General features: G+C 47.4%; 1 protein-coding gene and 1 non-coding gene across 3 annotated transcripts; one reads left to right on the forward strand and one right to left on the reverse strand.

The window, feature by feature from the left end:
- Nucleotides 1–1,179: 1,179 nt before the first annotated feature.
- On the reverse strand, nt 1,180–1,252 carry TRNAM-CAU (transfer RNA methionine (anticodon CAU)). Its single transcript has one exon. It is a non-coding gene; the product is annotated as a tRNA-Met (tRNA).
- A 394-nt stretch (nt 1,253–1,646) lies between these two features.
- Nucleotides 1,647–17,066, forward strand: FAM83A (family with sequence similarity 83 member A). 2 transcript variants are annotated; one of them, XM_061373476.1, is made up of 6 exons: nt 1,647–1,849; nt 2,964–3,154; nt 3,339–3,942; nt 6,828–6,995; nt 9,038–9,162; nt 14,618–17,066. In XM_061373476.1, exons 3-6 carry the CDS (start codon nt 3,373–3,375, stop codon nt 15,162–15,164), a joined length of 1,410 nt encoding a protein of 469 aa, XP_061229460.1. In that variant the 5' UTR covers nt 1,647–1,849; nt 2,964–3,154; nt 3,339–3,372; the 3' UTR covers nt 15,165–17,066. The 2 variants fall into 2 exon arrangements, with proteins under 2 accessions (XP_061229460.1, XP_061229459.1); XM_061373475.1 differs by lacking the exon at nt 1,647–1,849 and having other exon boundaries at nt 2,145–3,154.
- The last annotated feature ends 3,374 nt before the right edge of the window (nt 17,067–20,440 follow it).

The following is a 20,440-nucleotide window of genomic DNA, read 5'->3' on the forward strand; positions in this document are numbered from 1 at the left end:
GAGAGCCAACCACTGAGAACAAGGCCCAGAGAGCCTGTGGAACCTCTGTAGCTGGAGCTACCTACAGTTATTACATGTATTAGCAGGTTTGTTTCATGAGAAAGAGGGGAGAGGATCTAAATAAATACACTGCTGCTCAGCTGATTTTCACTGGCTAATGCTTCTGAACCAAGAGTAGAACATTATGTGGTGTTACACTAGAAAAGAATGAGGCAGAGTAAAAAAGTGAATCACAATTGCTACACACAATGCTGATACCAGAGTAGAGTTGGCTGTGTAAAAATATGAGGACCTGGAATTTAATTTGTCCTACTTCCCATGGGGGGTTGGCTGAAGCTCCCTGGGGCAGCAGTATTGCAGCAGTGGTGCCCCATGGGTGTTAAAGCACCATGCCGAGGCCAGACCCAGGCAGTGGCTCTGAACCAGCAGGTCTTTATCAGATACAGACTTAAGTGTGCACCAGTAGCTAGTTACCCTCACATTCGCATCCTCTGTGTCTGGCACTAGAAATGGTCACATTAGTAACAGCCACGATTCACAGAACCCTCAGCAGAGTGTGGGGAAAAGGCATCATTCCTTTTCAAAGAGAGTAACACGCAACAAGCAGTGATTGTCTTAGGGAAGCAGAAGTAGCAGAGGATCCTCTTCTCATGACTGTCTTGAAGCTTGCACGATTATATATAAAGGCGGATAATAAACCCACGAAGCTTGTGGCCAGTGCACTGGGCCGTATGTTACACACTTAGGTTTGTAAAAGGTTACATTTGTAAATGTATAAAGCAGCGTTCCAGCCAGGCACAGCCTGTGCTCTGTTGTGGCTTTGGCAGCCTCTGGTCCATGCCCCTTGCCTGGCTGTGGGGCCCACAGCCTCCTGCAGGAGTGGGGCTGACTCCATCCCCAGACACCTCAGTGGGCTTGCATCTGGCACGGGTGCACACAGTTCTCTGCCACAGCACATTTGGAACACTGTAAATTGCAAATAGCATTTACATGAACCCAGCACCAGGAAACACAGGCCCTGTGCCCTGAAACTACAGCTTCTCATATCACTACAGACTGGACAGCGCTGAGGGCTTAAGAGTGCAGTTTTATACCGCTCTGCCGCACATAAAAGCGAGGGGGTCACAGTCCACAGCAGCCCGGCCGGTCCACCGCGAAAGTAAAAGAGCTGCCCGCCCTTGCCCCGTGTGAGGATCGAACTCACGACCTTCAGATTATGAGACTGACGCGCTACCTACTGCGCTAACGAGGCGGCTGTATGCAGTTTTGCCCCGCCGGCTCTCGACCTGGCCCCTCTGCCCGCCGTCTGTCCCCGCCATGGCCGCTGAGGGCTCGGAAGGCAACTTCAGCCCCACACACAAGAAAGAAGGTGTGGGACGAACGGCACGGCCCGGCTCCGAACGGCACAGCCCTTCCTTCGTGCCGGAGAGCCCCGCGGTGACGGCGTGGTCCTCGGAGTGAGCCTGTGGGACCCCGCAGCTGCAGAGCGAGGCCCTCTGGAGACGGCGTGGGGCTCTGTGGTGACCGCGAGCTCGAGGGTGACCCCGTGCGTCCCGATGGTGGCGGTGTGGAAGCCTGTGGTGGCCGTCTGGGACCCCAGGGTGACAATGGGGTGTCCCTGTGGTGTCAGTGCGAGGCTCCATGGTGACAAGCTCTGGTGGCCCTGCTGTGACCATGGTGGAACACTGGGTGACCAGTGTGGGACCCCAGGTGATGGAGCTGGCCCTACCGGGCCGGGGGGTGACGGCCCTGCTGGGCCCCGGCAGGCGCTGATCGGCGCTGGCGAGGCGCGATCTTGCCTGTCAGGTTACTGAGGCGGCATCATTCCCGGCATAATTGCGCAGAGCAGGTCAGTGGATAATTAGTGGCTGTTGGCCGCGTCTGACAGCTGTGGGCGGATGTTGGGGGTGGGGGCGAGGGTACCTCCTAACCCCACACCGGGAGCTTGGGGACGGACCCTGCCGGCTCCCCTCCTCAGCGCCCCTGTGGGTGCTTCTCGCCCTCTGGATCCGGGAGTAAAATCTGAAGCGGTTCAGTCCCTTTTCTCTTTTAATCTGCTAATACTTGTCTCCTCCGCATGTATTGCCCCCTCCATAAGGCATCTGACAGACAGAGACCCAGAATCTGGGAAACTCTGTGCCTGTGTCACTCAGTGCGGCACTGAAGACATTCATGATCCTGAGCGCACTGGTCAGCACCGTTTCCACGCTCAGCAGCTCATCCCCCATGCAAGAACGCTTGAGGCTGACATGTCCCTTGGCCCTGCCCTCCCCCTGGAGCCGTGGCACACCGGTGCATGGACACAGAGCTACAGAGGGTGAGGACAAACCCAACTTGCGTGAGAGAACTGTGTCACACGTGCCTGTGCGTACAGGCATGCACACAGGTATTTACGGTGCACCTCGGGCAGGGAGCCTTCCCACCCTGCTCTCCTCACCCCCGCACACTCATCCCGGCCGGCCTGGCTCCCCGGGGCGCTGTGCCTCGCACCCCACTGCGAACTGCGCCTCTGTCCTGCTAATGACACAGCAGCCGAGCTGCCACAGGGACAACGTGACTCCAGGAGCTGCAGCCCGGGAAGGGAAAAAAACACACAACCAACCAACCAACCAACCAGCCCTAAATGTGCACAATCAAGTGATGAGTGTTTGTATTTCTGATGCTTTGAGGCCAGCTCACAACCCTCCCTCCGTGTATTATTCAGGATGTTTGGGAAGGGGTATTTTTGTTTTAATAGGATGGTGTAGTCACAAAGCTTTAAAGAAATAGATGAGTGAATCGCCTATGGTAATAGCAATGTACTATGAACGGGGCACAGTGACGAAGTTCAAGTCTATTTTTAAGCATGCCTGGTAGCATGTAGGTGCAGACAAGAGCCCGTGCCCCTTTCTGCTGCTCTGAAGCTATGGACATGGCGGTTGTCTCTGTCCCAGTTCAACGTCAGAGTTGTTTTTGCTCCCTAGCGAGTACTATGGGAAGACAGAGAAGCCTCGAGCTGTTTTGAAGATTATGCAACGATGCTTAGGAGCCTACCTGCTTCTGCTTGAGTGCTTTCCTCGCTCACATCGCACAGGATGCGACAGGAAGAGAAGTACAACCGAATCGGACGGCCCTGGTGATTGGACTCGAATCCATCCTATGCCCTGGAGGTGAGGTGGGTACCTGTCAGATAAGCAATCTAATCAGTTTTGCTCTTGTGCCCTATCTGGAAACAGATTGTGGCTGAAGTACACCACCTGAGAACTGAGCTGAGGGTTTTTCTTAAGGTAATTGTACCAAGGAAATCGGGGAGTGTGCGTTTCTCTGAGGTAATCAGATCTGTTTATTTTTATTCATAGTTAATTCCTTCAGCCGAGGTGATTTCATGCCACAATGCAGTGTCTAAACAAGGACGATTGGACTGCCTACCCCGTGCATATGCATGCTGCCTGCCCGGCAGATCTGCTGCGACAAAGAGCCATGAGCAACCCCAGACACTTGGGCAAGATAAGGAGAAGGCTGGAGGATATCAAGAGCCAGTCCTCAAAGCTGACAAAAGCGGATTTCAGCCACAACGAAAGCATAAGGTTGGCCACTGATGCCTTTCTGGATGGTGGGACAGACTCTTACCTGGAAACTTTACACAAGGAAGGCGAGGTAGATTTCCTCTCCTCAGTGGAAGCTCAGTACATCAAGGATAATGCCAGGGAGTCCTATTATGCAGAGGAGACCCTGGCTACAGATGGGGCGGCTGCGCCAAAGCAGAACTATGCTGGGTCACTCCCTTCAGGGACCTACTTCCCCACCATTTCTGACAGCAGCGAGCCAGCCTTGCTGCACACATGGATTACAGCAGACAAGCCCTATTTGAAGGAAAAATCCACTGCCACTGTGTATTTCCAGACAGAGAAGAACAACAACATCAGAGACATCATACGCCGGTACATCAACAAAACCACTCAGGTACGGAGAGAATTGCTGTTTCCTCTGCACTCAGTTGTCTTAAAAAAGATCACGTAAACAGGGTGTTTGATCTGAGCCAGCCTTTTGCATTTAGTATAGCTTTGCTCTAGAAAGTGGCTGTAAAGAGCCTGTTGTTGAGCACAGGCAGTGCTGCTTTTTTCTTTCGTAGTCATACCTACACCTTTTTATGTTGGCGACTTTAGGGAAAAAAAGCATTCCCTCTCCTTTTAAACTCACATTAACCTGGCAGAGCATTTGTCCTGTAGAAAGGGCAGCTGGCCTCTGTTCTTTCTTGTGCATTACCAGCAAGATGAGCTCCATTCAGCCCGCTACACCAGTAATGAGAATTAAGCTAAAGTGAGTTCTGAGCCATTAGCAGTTGTTCATGGGGATCCATGTGGGATGTGGATGAAGGGGAGTCCAGAGAAGGGCATGTGTGTCTGTGCCAGCAGCCATCCCCAGAGTAAGGCTGGGAATGGTCTTTCAGGGAAAAGACCTTTCATCCATAATATGCTGTCAGTGTCACTAAAAATGCCATATGGGCTCTGTATGAAAACTGCAGCATAACTTGGTACATGGGGAGGGTGCAGATCATGACCCTGATGACAGACAGATGATGCGGGGCTTCAGAGAGGTGCCAGATCCAAGCCAGGGTGTCCACACATTGGGAAAACAGAAGCTGAGCAGCTGGAGGGGGACAAAAAGCTTCTGTCTTGTGTGTTCTGGCAGTTCCCTGTTTTCCTGGAAAAAACTATTTGACATTGCAGGGCTGGGATCATCTGGGAGGTTTCCTCATGGATAAACTTGAGACATCACTAGCAGTTTTACCGGGGAATGGCCAGGAACAAAACCAGGCTGTAGTTCCCGCTGTCCAGCACAGGCTGCAGAGCCCACTGCAGTTAGGAACTTTCACTATGTTAGTCTCCTGCAAGGGCAAGTGCTGGGTCTGATGATGAGTGTAATGGCAGGAGAGAAGAATCCCCACTGGCAACTGCCCTGTCAAAGCCTACAAGTGCTCAGCACATCAGAGGAATTACAGATCAGTCATTTGAAGTTACAGCATCAGGAAGATACAGTAGCAGGGGAAATGTCTCTGGAATAATAAAATAAGCACCAGGTAAAGTATCAACCCAGGCTGATTTTCTGTCCCAAGAGAAAACTTGTAGGGAAAAAGGTGAGAAATGGAATATAAATCCATGGTTCTCATGACCTTCTTAACCATCTAATTTACATTACAAGAGGGTGCCAGAGCAACACTTACTCACTGTATAAATTTGGCAACTGCTTTTTGAGTACAGTTTTTCAACAGCAGCATGGCTTAATGAGTATCTGATATGGGCCCATCCTGGATAGCCTAGGATTTGGTATATCCATTAACAATTTATACAACAGAATAAAGTCTGTGTTTGGGGATGATATCAAACTAGTGAGTGGTTACTGTAATCTTAACACGTTTGTGGAATAGGTAGAAATCCTGAAAGGAAATTCAGGCAAAAGCAGCAAGAAGTACTGCAAGTGAAAGAGGAAAGTCAGGTGCAGAAATACAAATTGGAAATAGCTGGTGCAAAAGCAGTGCTGGGGAGGGTGCTCTGGGACTCCAGTGAGGCTTGATGCAGGACTGTGCTGTTTAGAAAGACAAGGTGAGTCAGCAGGAAGAGCGGATGTGAGATACTGGACATAGTCATGTCGCTTACCTGGCCTTGGCAAGGCCCTTTCTGAAGCACCATGGTTTGGCAGCAGGAGAAAGGTGTGGGTTTCTCAGCTCTCCGTGAATAATTTGGCTTGCCTGAACAGGATGCTGGCCACACAGGATGTGCTTGGTCTTGTAGCATTTCCATTGGTGGCAAAGAGAAAAAGCTGCTGCTGGCAGCTATAGGAAGAGGCTTTGGAGTAAGATTCAAGAGCAAGCTGGAAGTAAACAGACAGATCTGCAGAGACATTGTAAAGTTTGTTTTGATTGAAGGTAATATCCTGTGAGTGCAATTAGCAAGAGTTCTCTTTTGCATCAGTGGAAAAATAGGCACCTTCTGAAGATAAGTAAGGTATCAGCTGGGCTGAATTGTCCTGGGGAGATGTCCTTTTCTTTGGACAACAGTAGACATCAATGAAGACCACCAGCACCTTCGAGAGGCCATGCCCAACACTGAGCATAGGGGCTGGAGTACAGAAGCGGGTTTATATCACATTTACAGTTCCCTGGATCCACTTTGGCTGAAGGCTGTGCATTTAAGTAGCTGGCAGGGCTTTTATCCCCAGTCCTGAGACTTTCGCACACTGTCCTGCCAGCTGTGACTTGGGAAGCATGGATGCATGGCTACAGTGAAACAGTTTATAGCTCAGTATTAACAAAAGAAAAACCAAAACCCAAACAGATGGAGCTGTTGCAGTCCATCACCCCACCCAACAACAGAGTGGGGATTTACAGCCAGGACCCTTCCAGGTTTAAGTCCTAACAGAAAGCATGATGCAGTGATTCTTGCTGAATGCATGTGGCTCACAAAAGCTAGTGAGCCATTTGACACAGGCTGCAGTCTCTTATTTTAACTACGTCCTTATTATTCTCCGATTAGGGTTTCAGTATTGTTCCTAGTGCTTTAATCTCACCTGCAAATTCATAGGTCATCCTGTGTTTTATGATTAAAAGAGCTTAACTGAAGTGCGTAAGTTGTGTGTTATATTGGCTTTAGATGAGCAATAAAACAAAGCAGCAACGTGTCTCATCGATTTCCTGATTCAGGCACTTAAGGAGAAAACCAGAAGAAATATCCTCTGAAGATGTCTCTTGGTGGTAATATGATTTTCAACCAAACAAACTACATTTCAGTGGCCTCACAAACAACCTTACGTAAATCAGGCCTCGTAATACCTCTGCTGTTTTTCCCTAGGTGCTAGCTATCGTGATGGATGTGTTCACAGACACCGAGATTTTCTGTGACCTCCTGGAGGCAGCCAACAAGCGCATGGTGTTTGTCTACCTGTTGCTTGATCATGGCAGTATCAATCTCTTCTCGGAGATGTGCGACAAGTTGCAAATTTCTGAGGATCTCTTCAAGGTACTGTGGCTCTGTGAAGAGTTCAGGCTCAGATTCAGCTGCACAACTTTAGGCACTCTGAGCTACAAGCGTGGCTATGGGAGGGTAGGTCCACCTTGTAATTAAAAGGGAGTGAGGGATTTCCAGAGGTAGGGTTAGTGCACCTAATTCCTCTCTGAGGAAGCCTCCATTTTCCCACGGATGTTATAAGAATGTAAAGCATTTCCACAGGTCCTTAGATGAACGCAATCTAGTCTCTGAAGTCTTAAAACAGAGCTGAAGTCCCTAGTAGAGCTGTCTAACATTACAACTAGTTATCTAGCATTACAACTGCTTCTGTTTAATTACTGTGCAGCAGCTATTGTCTGGCAGTGCTGGCAGCAGGCACACAAACCATTTTGCATGGCAGTACCTTGGTTTCACCAAGTGGTTTCTTATAAAACACGTTGAAGGTCTGTTTTAAAGATCACATCTCAAATTTAGCTGGCTGTTAGCTTAGTACACCTTCGCCTCTGCCAGAATCAGCCATAGGATCATATCTGCCAGAGGAAACAGACCTTAAACTTCCTAGGAACCATTTCAGCTGTTGCGTAGATGCTGTAGAGCACCTGTGGCATCTTTGTGAGGATGGCTGATGTCAGAGGCAACAGACTTCTGGAACAGCAGCTGGAGGGCAGGCAATGGAGCTGAGAGCATTTTACGTGCACCAGACACTTATGTTTCAACAGCTGAATTCCTCCCCAGATGCATAAAGAAACTGAAATTAATAAAACATGCTCATAACAGTGTTTGCATGTCTGTAAACACCCACTCCTTAGGAAGGACAAGCCTGTGCTATTTATTGTAAGTATGCTGCTGCAATACACAGGCTTTAATGATGTATGAGCCAAATCCTTAGTGCCACTCATTTACTAAGGCTCTGCAATGTGTTGTGTGGACAGCAGAGTCAGGTCTGTGTGCCTGGCTTGCCTTAAGAGCACTTGCTGACGTACAGGGACAGTGCAGAGCATTGCATGTGCCTCTCCACTCACACGTTCTTGCATCACGTCCTGCAGGACTGCATTCATCTGGGCTGCACCAGAACAGCAGCACCTTGCAGGCCCAGGTGAACAGGGAGAGCAGAGCTTTTCCCCTGCTGTATTGTGCCATAGCTAATGTAAAACAAAAAAGCTTACAGCTAGAGCAAGTGCTGCTGGAGTGTCAGCAGAGGTTACAGACTGTTCAGTTATGGACTGTTGTCACTTCAGTCAGGCTAGCATCACAGTTATCATACACAGCACAAGTTTATATTGCAGGTCGAAGGAGGTCATCCTGCCCCTCTCCTCTCGTGAGACCTCACTTGGAGTATTGTGTGCAGTTCTGGTGTTCTCAACATAAAAAGGACACAGAACTGTTGGAACAAGTCCAGAGGAGGGCCAGGAGGATGATCAGGGGACTGGAGCAGCTCCTGTATGAAGACAGGCTGAGAAAGTTGGGGCTGTTCAGCCTGGAGAAGAGAAGGCTGTGTGGAGACCTCATAGCAGCCTTCCAGTATCTGAAGGGGGCCTGTAAGGATGCTGGGGAGGGACTCTTCATTAGGGACTGTAGTGACAGAACAAGGGGTAAGGGGTTAAAACTTAAACAGGGGAAGTTTAGATTGGATATAAGGAGGAAGTTCTTTACTGTAAGGGTGGTGAGGCACTGGAATGGGTTGGCCAGGGAAGTTGTGAATGCTCCATCCCTGGCGGTGTTCAAAGCCAGGCTTGACAGAGCCTTGGGTGAGATGGTTTAGAGTGAGGTGTCCCTGCCCATGGCAGGGGGGTTGAAACCAGATGATCTTAAGGTCCTTTCCAACCCTAACTATTCTATGATTCTATGAGTCTATATTCCTCTTGAAAGGAGGAACCCTGGGCAGGTAAGAGGGTTTTGCCCCAAATTTTGAAGTACGACATTAGAGAGACCATGAAGATCTCGTAACAGATACTGGGGAAGTGAAGAGCTAAGGGCAGCAGGGGGAAGGTCCCTTTCCTTTGGAGATTTAATATGAAAACCAATGTCACCCACTCCTTTTTCTTTATTTACAGAACATCTCAGTCCGCAGTGTTACTGGAGAGGTCTACTGTGCCAAATCAGGCAGGAAATTCTCAGGACAAATACGAGAAAAATTCCTTATCTCTGACTGGAAATACGTGCTCTCTGGCTCTTACAGGTGAGATAATCCATTGTAGTTCATGGCCGGCTGCTCTTTCATGATTTAGAATATTCCTTCACCAAAAAAGTGCCATGGAAGTTTGTGGATAGGTGAGGTTGTTTTTTTGAATAAAACTCCCTCGTGTTTTCCAGTAGGTGCCATTTCTCAATAATCCATTTAATTTGCTTTAAAGCTGAAATTAGCTTTTTATGAAGCTTTGTATTTAATTTAAAGGTTTAGAAACTGGAATAAACAGCTGGTGCATCCCTGGAGCAGCACTAGGAACGTGTAGAGCTCAGTATCGTGCTTTTCTCATTGTTTGGGGCCTCGAATGCTGTGATCATGAGACATGATACACTTCCATCTCCCTCAGGATTCCTTAATGTAGCATATGTCACTCAGCTTATCTGAGGATTTTTTCTCCATGTGACAAGTTTAGTGAGTAAAGGTAAAACAGAAATACTTCAGAGATTTACTGTTTTTTCTTGTGTTTCATTAACAGGTAGGCAGTGTGTGTCTACATGACTGTTGTGCCTTCCCTTTGGTTTCCTCAGTTTGTGAGCTGAGTCTCTAACTCTCCACTTCTGGGCTGCTATAATTATTTCAGGTAGAGGACGTTGCACCTCAGCAATAGGGTTTTAAATTCAAGTCCAAAATCCTCCAGTCAGGGAATTTCAGGAGACGGAGCTTGCATCAAATAAAGTTCTTAAGCCTCATGGCTACATAGATAAGCTTCACAAATGACTGTGTCCTGGAAATCCACATACAAAAAGACAAGAAGTGATTATTTAATTAAAAGGATGAGATTATTTTTTCTTAATCTCAGTTTATGATTTGGAAGCTTAAATGCCTCTAGTGTGATAAAACTGTGGCACGGGAAGATGCCTTAACTACAGTACCAAAGGTGAAAGTGAATACATGGCGTTAGCGCAGGCTGCAGGAGCTCCGCTGTCCAGGGGTGGGCATCCAGTTTTTGTCCAGTTTTCATCCAGTTTTCAAATGAACCCTCAAACAAAAATGAGTGAATATTCAGTGATTTCCTATCGGGTGGTCTGCAGTTTTCTTAGTATTTCAGGTTTTTTTCAAACCCTCACGAAAAATGTGTAGAAATGCAGCAGCAGATTTAGGGAGAGAGGAGAAGTAAAGGATGTGTGGGAGAAGAGGGACAGAACAAGATCTGTTTTCTTTAGCTTTCTTTTGGCTTCTCTTTCAATCCTGAAAAAGAAAAACCCTTGAAGTCCTGTGCAGTCACTTCTGCCATTCATTCTCTACTGCTGTTGCAGTATCATCTAACCTCAAGAGCCTTGTCAAAGTACATAATCCCCTATCCAACAAGTAAGCAGAGATGGTGGTGAGGAACAAATCTATGCACTAACTTCAGCATGCTCAGCACCAGTTTGCAGATTCACATGGGTTATGGCTGGCTGTCAGTATGTAGCATTTCTGTAGGCTTGCTAGCTCTCACTTTATCAATCTGAAGGTTTTCTGTTATCCCTAAACCTTACCCACCAGCTGCTGCAGAACAAGAATGATGTTGAGTAAAACAGTCTCAAACTCTTCTGTAATGCATTTGTTGGAAATCAAACTGGAACAGATCTTAAACCTTAAAGCAAAAGATCTTTAAACTACTATAACAGCAAATTTAATCAGTGCTGCGCTCTGCATGACTTTGTAGTATCAGTGAGGGGAACAGGCTGAGGAAATAAAACAGCCCTTTAGGACACTGCTGTACAAGGGACCCTGGCTCGCTGCCCAGCTGTCTGGGGACAAACTATATTTGCCTAATGGACAACAAAGGGGACTGGAGCTGGCAACTAGTTAGAGGCAAAGGGAACACCGAGTCTGTGGCATCTCCTGCTCTGGAGTTGGTTTTAAAACCACATTAAAAAGCTGTTGCTTGGGTCAGTGTGGGTAAGTGTGGTCCTGCTGCACAGGGGAGACCAAAGCTGAGAAGCTTCTGAAGGCTGTTCCACCCATGCGTCTGCACAAGTGCAGGCATGAGCAAGTGTTTTAAGTTACAGTTTTCCTCTGATTTTTTACTGGCAATGTCTGTGGTGTGGGGTTTGGATGCAGTATTTCTTTTTGCTGTCTCTGTGTTACTCTGCTCCATCCTATGTAACTGTTATTCCATTTTCTTTAATTAACTGGAGTTAGTGCATGAACTCTGCTCCTAAAGAAGGCAAAATGAGAGCAGAAGAAAGCACAGGACTTGGTCGTCAGGGGCAGCTGAGACACTCTGAAAGCCTCAGAGGCCAGCATCTAACATCTAACGCTGTGGTGCTCTGCTGAAAGCCTCAGTTCAGGTGGTGCAGGTTTCTCATAACAAGGTTATCCCACCAGCAGGCAACACTAAGGTGTAGGTTAATTCAAACCTGGGCTCAGCTGAAAACCCCACTCCTTCAGTTTTAGATTGAATGTGTGTAACTACATGTTGCTGTAATGCTGTAGACATACTGGGTGGGAGCATCCCTAATAACTGCAGCTGCAGTACTGCAGAGGGGAAAAAGCTTAAGTCCAGAACAAATGGAGATTGGACAGGAGAGGTGGGGTTTGATTCAGACCATCTTGAATGACAGGATCCAGAACAGCGGATAGGTGTGGGGACAAAAAGGAAAGGCGGATGAGATGTATCTGTTAAGTATTGTGTGCAGTTCTGGTGTTCTCAACATAAAAAGGACATGGAACTGTTGGAACAAGTCCAGATGAGGGCCACAAGGATGATCAGGGGACTGGAGCACCTCCCATATGAAGACAGGCTGAGAAAGTTGGGGCTGTTCAGCCTGGAGAAGAGAAGGCTGCGTGGAGACCTCATAGCAGCCTTCCAGTATCTGAAGGGGGCCTATAGGGATGCTGGGGAGGGACTCTTCATTAGGGACTGTAGTGATAGGACAAGGGGTAATGGGTAAAACTTAAACAGGGGAAGTTTAGATTGGATATAAGGAGGAAATTCTTTCCTGTGAGGGTGGTGAGGCACTGGAATAGGCTGCCCAGGGAGGTTGTGAATGCTCCATCCCTGGCAGTGTTCAAGGCCAGGTTGGACGAGGCCTTGGGTGATATGGTTTAGTGCGAGGTGTCCCTGCCCATGGCAGGGGGGTTGGGATTTGGTGAACTTAAGGTCCTTTCCAACCCTAACTATTCTATGATTCTATGACTGAATTTGTGATAAAGCTTTGTCCCAAAGCTGGGCAGGACCTCTTTGTACTTCCTCTCCTTTCTGATGTGCTTCACTCAGAGAGGCCTGGTAGAAAAATGCTCCTTACAGGCAGATAGTGACCACAACAGACTTCTGTGAGCCTTCCCCAGAAGAGCACTTCGAATAGTTAACTAAGGAGCAAAACAGGACTTAAAACCTAACCAATGAATTCATTCCTCTTAAAATGAAGCCAGTGGAAACCTGTGAAGTCTTTATTTCAGGTTCCTCTTTGTTCTCCAGCAAAGAGCACAGCAAGTAAATTGCTGTGACTCACTACAAGTCCTAAGTTTGTCTAAAATCACACAGGTCTCACCTCGTTACTTTGCAAATGACCCATCGCCACCACCCCATGAAGAATCTTTGGGCTGTTGATTGGATCCAGCTTTCTCAGCTCACAGGGGTTACGGATAAGGTCAATGAGCCACAAATGAGTATCTGTCTGCCAGGTACTCCCAGAAGTTACCCTGCAAGTACTGTCAGAATTGGGCTCAACAGGTTTTTCCTTTGATTTTGTGGGGTTTTTAAAAGCCATTTATATGTGTAATTAATTTTTATTTATCTCTAAATTTTCTTTCGTAAACTAGCTGTATCTCTAGCACATCATGTGTAAACCTGCCACTCCACACTTCAGGCCTTTCATGAGAGCATAACCTTCAGTGAAGATATCCCAGACTAATTGTGTGTGGTTTTGTATTTGGTCCTAGCTTATTATCTCCTGAACAGTCAGGTAAAGGACATGCAATGGTTTAGAGAGTGCTTCTTGGTGAATACAGGCAATAGTGAGCTGGCACAGCAGATGTTACCCATGCAGCAGGGAGTTAGCTTTCTAGGCTGTTCACCGTGGTTCCCAAGGTTTTGTCCATATCTAGACTGATTTGAACAAACTGGATGAGGTGGTAACTGGTGGATTCTGGTAACTTACTGTATATTTTCATGTCCAGTCATAAAATGTACAGTGTATGTTGTAGGGGTGGCTGGTGCCATTGAACTAGTGATTTCTTCACTCCTCCACTTGCTCCTGAACCATCAATATAAAACCACTGTGTGCCCCAAACCCAGCCCAGTGTAAGAATGCTCTGAATGGGCAGATATAAATCCTCTGGCTTTGCTCCCTGAGCATCGGCTCAGGCTGTCAGTCCCACTGAGCTTCACAGACCTTTTGTCAAAACATGACAAGCACAAGATGCGAAGTGCACACACCTACAGCCAAATCCTTGTGCAAATCCAGCATAGCTAATGAAGTCACGCAGGAATAACCTGGGCAGAGTTTGGCAACACAGAATAACCTCAGGTTTGAAACACAGGGTAACCTCAGGTTTGAGTTCAGTGCTGCTCCGTATCCTCTGCTGCACAGCGTGAGCCCCATCAGCTCAGGGAGTAATTACATTTCATTCTCTCAACTGTGCTCATTTTATTGCTGCTGCTATGACAAGGCAGCCTGCACACCACAATCAAGCTGGCTTGTGGTTTGGTAAAAGAGCGTGAATTTATGTTTGCCAAGTGGATTAGGGAAGCACATAAAAGAAAAATCATTTAAAAACTGTGGGGTATCCTCACATGTGTCTCTGGACTACCAGAATGAAAGCTACTGCGGTGCTTCTCCCTTTATGGCAAAGTAGTATTTTTGTTGGAAAGGCTGTAGGAAATGTTTATAACTTCATTTTCTCTGTAGTGAAGAAAATGAGCATTTGCCAGGTGTGGTGGTTTGTTCTGTGGAAGTGGAGGTAACAGGGAGGTTGGATCTTTATGTATTTCTCTGGACCAGTGCAGAAAGAGTATGGCAACATGGAAACGACGAGTGGTTATTTGCACTAGTCTTTCTAATGTCAGTTTGGAGTGGTGAGAGTCACACCTGGCACTGCAGAAAAGGTACAAGGTACATGTATGCAGATGAGACATGGTAAGAGCTGACTTTAAGCATTGTGCATGGAAAAGAGGTACCCAAAATTGGGGCTGAACACTTTTTCATGGAACAGACACCCAAACCTTGGGTTTTATACCTGACCCGCAGTGCATCTGGATCACCGCTTGCTTTAGGAGGTTGTATAACTTGACAAGGGTTCTGGAAGGCTTAGAGGCAGTTGCACTAACAAAGGTTGATCCGAGCCAAAGAGCACTGATGTGAACTGACCTGAAATTTAACTGTGACACCATCTTCATGCTGTGTTTAGGCAAGAACTTCAGCAGTAAAGCACATTTGCCTTTCACACCACCCTGCAGGGATGCCCAGTCCTTAGTGGCTGATGTTAACGCTGTCCCTTACCTTGTCCCTCCCTCCAGCTTCACGTGGTTATGTGGCCAGGTTCACCGCAACCTCCTCTCCAAGTTCACGGGTCAAGTTGTGGAGCTGTTTGATGAAGAGTTCCGACACCTTTACGCTCTGTCCAAGCCCGTGAGGGGCCCAAACTCTCCGCCGCGCACCATGCCCTTCCTGTTCAATAGGAGCTGGGCCCCTCAGCGCAGCCTCCCCTGCAGCAACGAGGAAAACACCAACACTCTGTCTGATCCCTTCAGCAGCCTCTCCAATGGCAGCACCCATCAGAACAAGCAAAATCCAACAGCTCTCATATTCAGCAGCAACTTAGCCCCACAGTCACCTCTGCATAGAGTTAATTCCTTCCACAACTATGTCTCATTCACACCCTCATCACCACAAAAGGCCATTCAGGGTAACTACTACCAGCCGCCCTATGTGGCTGATAACTCCACAGTGCTGTATAACAACATGAACGTTTACAGGCCTATAAGACTTAGACAAGAGGAACCAAATAGGACAGGGTTAAGCTCACCCTGGAGATGCCTCCACCAAGCTAACCTCTTTACATAATAACCACCTTGGTTTGAATTGCAAGTAAGCCTAGTGAGGACCTGTTTAGCAATCGCTCCTGTACTGATGAATATAGAAATTCTATATAATACAAAACGAGGATGATTTCAAGCCTCCTGTTTTTGTTTTGCTGCTTATGGATGCTTCGTTTCCCTAATTAAAAAGCCAAGCCTTGCTAATGTGTAAACCTTGGGTGCATCATGACCCCAGGAAGAACACATCTAAATAATGCTGCTCATAGTGCAACGCTGCTGCCGCCTATCCCCTGCCCTCGGTAGCGTACCTATGGAGCAGTAGATTTAGGTGCTCACTGGTTTTCAGGTGGCCGGGCATGGGGTGAGGCACAATTTATTGCTGTGCATTCTAGCACTGGCATGAGGAGGCTGAAGGCTGGGTTACACAGCAAACCGAGGCGGTAATGGCAGCAGCAGTCTACTACCTCCGTGCTGTCATCGCACCTTGATTTTGGAGGACTCCTGAGGGCTGATGGGGAAGGAGTTTGTTCTTCTGCACTGTCCGAGGTACAGCAGCAAGGACAGCTCTTGGCGAGGTTTTAGGACGGGGTCTGTGAACACAAGCCCGGCAGTTCAGGTTATGTCTCGCAGCTCACTTCCACTCTGTGCCTTCAGCTCACTTTGTTACCACCTCCAATCCCACCAGCTCAGAGTAGTTTCCCTTATTGCAGAGTAGCTATCTAGAGCCAGACTGGAAAATAAAGCTGAGTGAAGAAGCAAAATCCTACAAGTAACACACCAGGACTGAGTTCCAATTCATTTAATAGTACATGGATATTAGAAATCCTCAATGGTCATTTGACTGAATGTTAAATTAGAGATAACAGCACTTTATTTGAGAGTTCTTTGAGGTTTCTAATGTTTAAAGAGAAGCTGGGTGCCTGTAGTGCCCACTGAATACAGTTACAGAGGGAATTACAGAGGTGCAGCAGCTTGAACCAAACCAGGGAAACTTTCTATCAAATAATCCATGAAAACAAAGGAAGCGTCTGTAAGTGAAAGGCAAAAAATAGTGAAAAAATTCCCGAAACAAAGGATTTCCACCCAAATCTCATAGTTAGATGCCTCACATCCATTGATCTGTCAGTAGATTATTTTTTTTACACCTGCTTTATATCTTTCATCTGACTCCAACAGAAAACAGGAACCAAAACACATTTGCACATCTGGCCCATTTCCTTTCACTTATCACCTGCTCAAGGAAGGCAGTTCCTGAGGCTGTGGGTGATGACTACTGTATGCAGCAGCGAGGTCTCAGGTGAGGACAGTTTCTCTTCCTTGAAGAGCAATCATTTTGAAAGTATGACAGTAACACTTGCAGAACATCGTAAGAGGAACAGGATGGGCACTTCCTTCTCTAGCTTTGGTGTGTGTGGTTTTACCTCTGAGATCAAATATTGGAGTCCAGAGTAACAATAAACTACTGCATATAGTTGTAAATTCTGTACATAGTGACACTTTTTAGATTCCTTGGGAAGAAGGGGAAGTTGATTTTCATTCCTGTGACAGTTCTACTTCAGTATCTAAATATGGCAAGCATTCAAATACAAGAGACTTTCATTAAAATCCCTTTGAGAATCATTTTGTTTCTTCATGTTCTCTTGACTCATGCACCTCACTCTCTTCCAAAAGCAAAATGAGTTCCAGTCAGAGTCCAGGTGAAGAGGAAACACATTTTGTTTCTTCTGAAATCAACAGGAACAGAATTTAACAGATGGGTCCCCTCCGCCTAATTAAGATTCTTCTTTGAAACTTGGCTCCGTTCACTGATCCTGCTGTGGTCCAACTGGTGGTGGCATGGAGAGGGATATGGGGAGAAGTTTGCAGACCACTGCCACTGAAGTCTTAATTTCCACAGCCCATGAAGCATGGAATTCATGAAGGAGATCTTCATGAGACTAGGAGACTGGTTGATACACTGGAGGGAAGGAATGCCATCCAGAGGGACCTCGACATGCTTGTGAGGTGGGCTGATGCCAACCTCATGAAGTTTAACCATGCCAAGTGCAAGGTCCTCCACCTGGGTCGGAGCAATCCCAGGCACAGCTACAGGCTGGGCAGAGAAGAGATTCAGAGCAGCCCTGTGGAGAAGGACGTGGGGGTGCTTGTCGATGAGAAAATGAACATGAGCCGGCTTCAGTGTGCGCTCGCAGCCCAGAAAGCCAACCGTATCCTGGGCTGCATCAAAAGGAGCGTGACCAGCAGGTCGAAGGAGGTGATCCTGCCCCTCTACTCTGCTCCTGTGAGACCTCACTTGGAGCATTGTGTGCAGTTCTGGTGTTCTCAACATAAAAAAGACATGTAACTGTTGGAACAAGTCCAGAGGAGGGCCACGAGGATGATCAGGGGACTGGAGCAGCTCCTGTATGAAGACAGGCTGAGAAAGTTGGGGCTGTTCAGCCTGGAGAAGAGAAGGCTGCATGGAGAACTCTTAGCAGCCTTCCAGTATCTGAAGGGGGCATATAGGGATGCTGGGGAGGGACTCTTCATTAGGGACTGTAGTGACAGGACAAGGGGTAACGGGTTAAAACTTAAAACAGGGGAAGTTTAGATTGGATATAAGGAAGAAGTAAGGGTGCTGAGGCACTGGAATGGGTTGGCCAGGGAAGTTGTGAATGCTCCATCCCTGCCAGGTTGGACAGAGCCTTGGGTGACATGGTTTAGTGTGAGGTGTGCCTGCCCATAGCAGGGGGGTTGGAACTTGATCACCTTAAGGTCCTTTCCAGCTCTAACTATTCTATGATTCTATGATTCTATCTTCATTTCTGTGGGGGAAGATCATTTGCCTACAAGGCACATTGGAGAACACAGATAAAAGAAGTAGGTTAGGGACAAGCTAACGATCCACATGGTGAACCAAGAGCTGACTTCAGCCTTGAATCGGGGATACAGCTTGTGCTAGTTCAGATGATGGCTGAACTTGAACATCACATGAATGCAATTTCACTTTGGGTGGAAAACAATGAGTTTACAATTTCAGCAAGCTCTGCCAAAACCCCTAGCAGGCCCCCACAAGCCTGAATGCACAGTGATGAGGGAACCTGTGGTTACAGGAATGAACTGGCAGGAGGGTCAGTGCCCTGCACTGATACATGCTGATGATGCTGACATACCGCATCCCTCTGCTGAGTGGGAAGGGCTCAAACAAACACCGCTGCAGCACAACGCACCCTCAGCAAGTTCATGGTGACACCACCCTGAGTGGTGCAGTTGAGTCACTGGAAGGAAGGGACGGTGTCCAAGGGACCTGGACAGGCTGGAGGCCCAAGTGAGCACAGTGAAGCTCAACAAGGCCAAGCGCAAGGTCCTGCACCTGGGTGGAGCAATCCCCAGTATCAGTACAGGCTGGGGCATGAAGGGATTGGGAGTAACCCTGTGGAGAAGGACTTTGGGTCATTGATTGATGGGAAGCTCGGCATGACCCAACAGTGAGCACTCAGCCCAGAAACCAACCGTATCCTGGGCTGCATCAAAAGGAGTGTGACCAGAAGGTCGAAGGAGGTGATCCTGCCCTTCTACTCTGCTCTTATGAGACCCCCACTTAGAGCACTGCATCCAGATCTGGGTACACAACCTACTAAAGATGCTAATTCCCCTCCAGAGTGCTCTGAGGCTTATCCAGGCTTTGCAGGGGCCCGTGCAGAAGCCAGATTACTGTCCTGAGCACCCCAGCACCATAGCTGCAGTTGGGGAGGGGGCTCTGCAGAGCCCCAGGTCCTGTCTCAGATTTGCTTATGTTTTTGTTTTCTTCCAGTGCATGTGCAGGTACTGTAAAGAAGGCAAAGTGGCACTAGCTCAACCCCTTGTTAAGGCCAGCAATGAAGATGTCTCTTGGCTGGGGGTACAAACAGGACCCTGTGCTGTAAGTCTTGATTCCCTATAAGCAAACTGAGTACTACTGACATACTCACTTTTACAATGACATTGCTTGCTGCTGGGAATTACAGACTGAAGATTTTTGTTTGCCTTTGTTTCTGCACCCAGCCTTTGCTTTTTCTGTATTAAACTGACTTCAACTCAACCCACAAGTCCTTGTATTTTTTCATCTTACTTTTACATTCCCTGTCGTGTTGAGAAGGGGGATTGATAGAGCACCTGAGTGGGCACCTGGCAGCCAGCCATGGTCAATTCACCACACAGTGATAGAACAAGAGGGAATGGCTTTAAACTGAAAGGAGATTAAGATTAGATGTTAGGAAGAAACTCTTTACTGTGAGGGTTCTGAGTCGCTGGCACAGGGTACCCAGAGAAGCTGTGGCTGCCCCATCCCTGGCAGTGCTCAAGGCCAGGTTGGATGGGGCTTGGAGTACCCTGGTCTAGTAAAAGCTGTCCCTGCCTGTGGCAGGGGGTTGGAACTGGATGAGCTTTAAGTCCCCATCCAACCCAAACCAGCTGTGATTCTGTGATGGAGAAAACTGCGTTAATGACACTAGTTACAGCACTATCGTGTTCCCTCACCTCAAAGCCAGCAGCATTCAAAGACTCAAAAGCAAGACACACAATTAGATTGTATTTGTACACAGAAACCATTCCAGAAGCATCACAGCCAGCATCAGAGGGTTGTTCCCAAAGTATCTGCAACATAAGCAAGTGTTAAACTAACAAAATCAAACCTCAGTAACCGTCAATGGATTCTCACGTGCAATCTGCAATACTCTAATTTCCTATTTAACTCAGCATGGAGCACTGGTTTGTGTACAAATACCAATAACCATGCAATCACAGATCATTTGGGCTCATAAGAGCTGTAACATGAAGAAATCTATTGCAGGCAGATGTAGAATTATGCAGAACACAGAAGCAACGATGAGGCATTCAAAATGCAAGACAGCAACACAAAACCCCTCGTGAGATACGATCAGAAACAGAAAACTGGCGCTGGAAGTGGCATGCCAAAGAAGCAAGGAGCAGGCCAAAAAAGGAGGAATTGAAGTAGCTGAGATGAGAGATAGCCAGGCACAAGTAGAACAAAGGAGTATTTCATAGCCCCAGTGCAATAAGCACTGGTTATCTGGGACAGTAACTATGCGACACGTTCAGAACAACGTTCATGTTGTTTGCTTTGCAGTAGTTTAACCCAACATTTTTGCTTTATTGTTATGTTTGAGAAAATACTGCCTGTTGGTAAGAGCTACTGCTCGCCTTCCACTCCAGAGCCAGCAGGGAGTTAACTGGTGTGTTCCCCGCCAGAGACACCACCTCAAGTCAAACACTGCACGCACACCAAACAGTCTCCAGACCACTGTGTACTTTGGACACCTC

Source organism: Neopsephotus bourkii, unplaced genomic scaffold (genome assembly GCF_033783945.1).
Source record: "Neopsephotus bourkii isolate Nb327-2 ecotype Australia unplaced genomic scaffold, CSIRO-AGI_Nbou_v1 NB_1630, whole genome shotgun sequence".
In the NCBI taxonomy this organism is placed as follows: Eukaryota; Metazoa; Chordata; class Aves; order Psittaciformes; family Psittacidae; genus Neopsephotus; species Neopsephotus bourkii.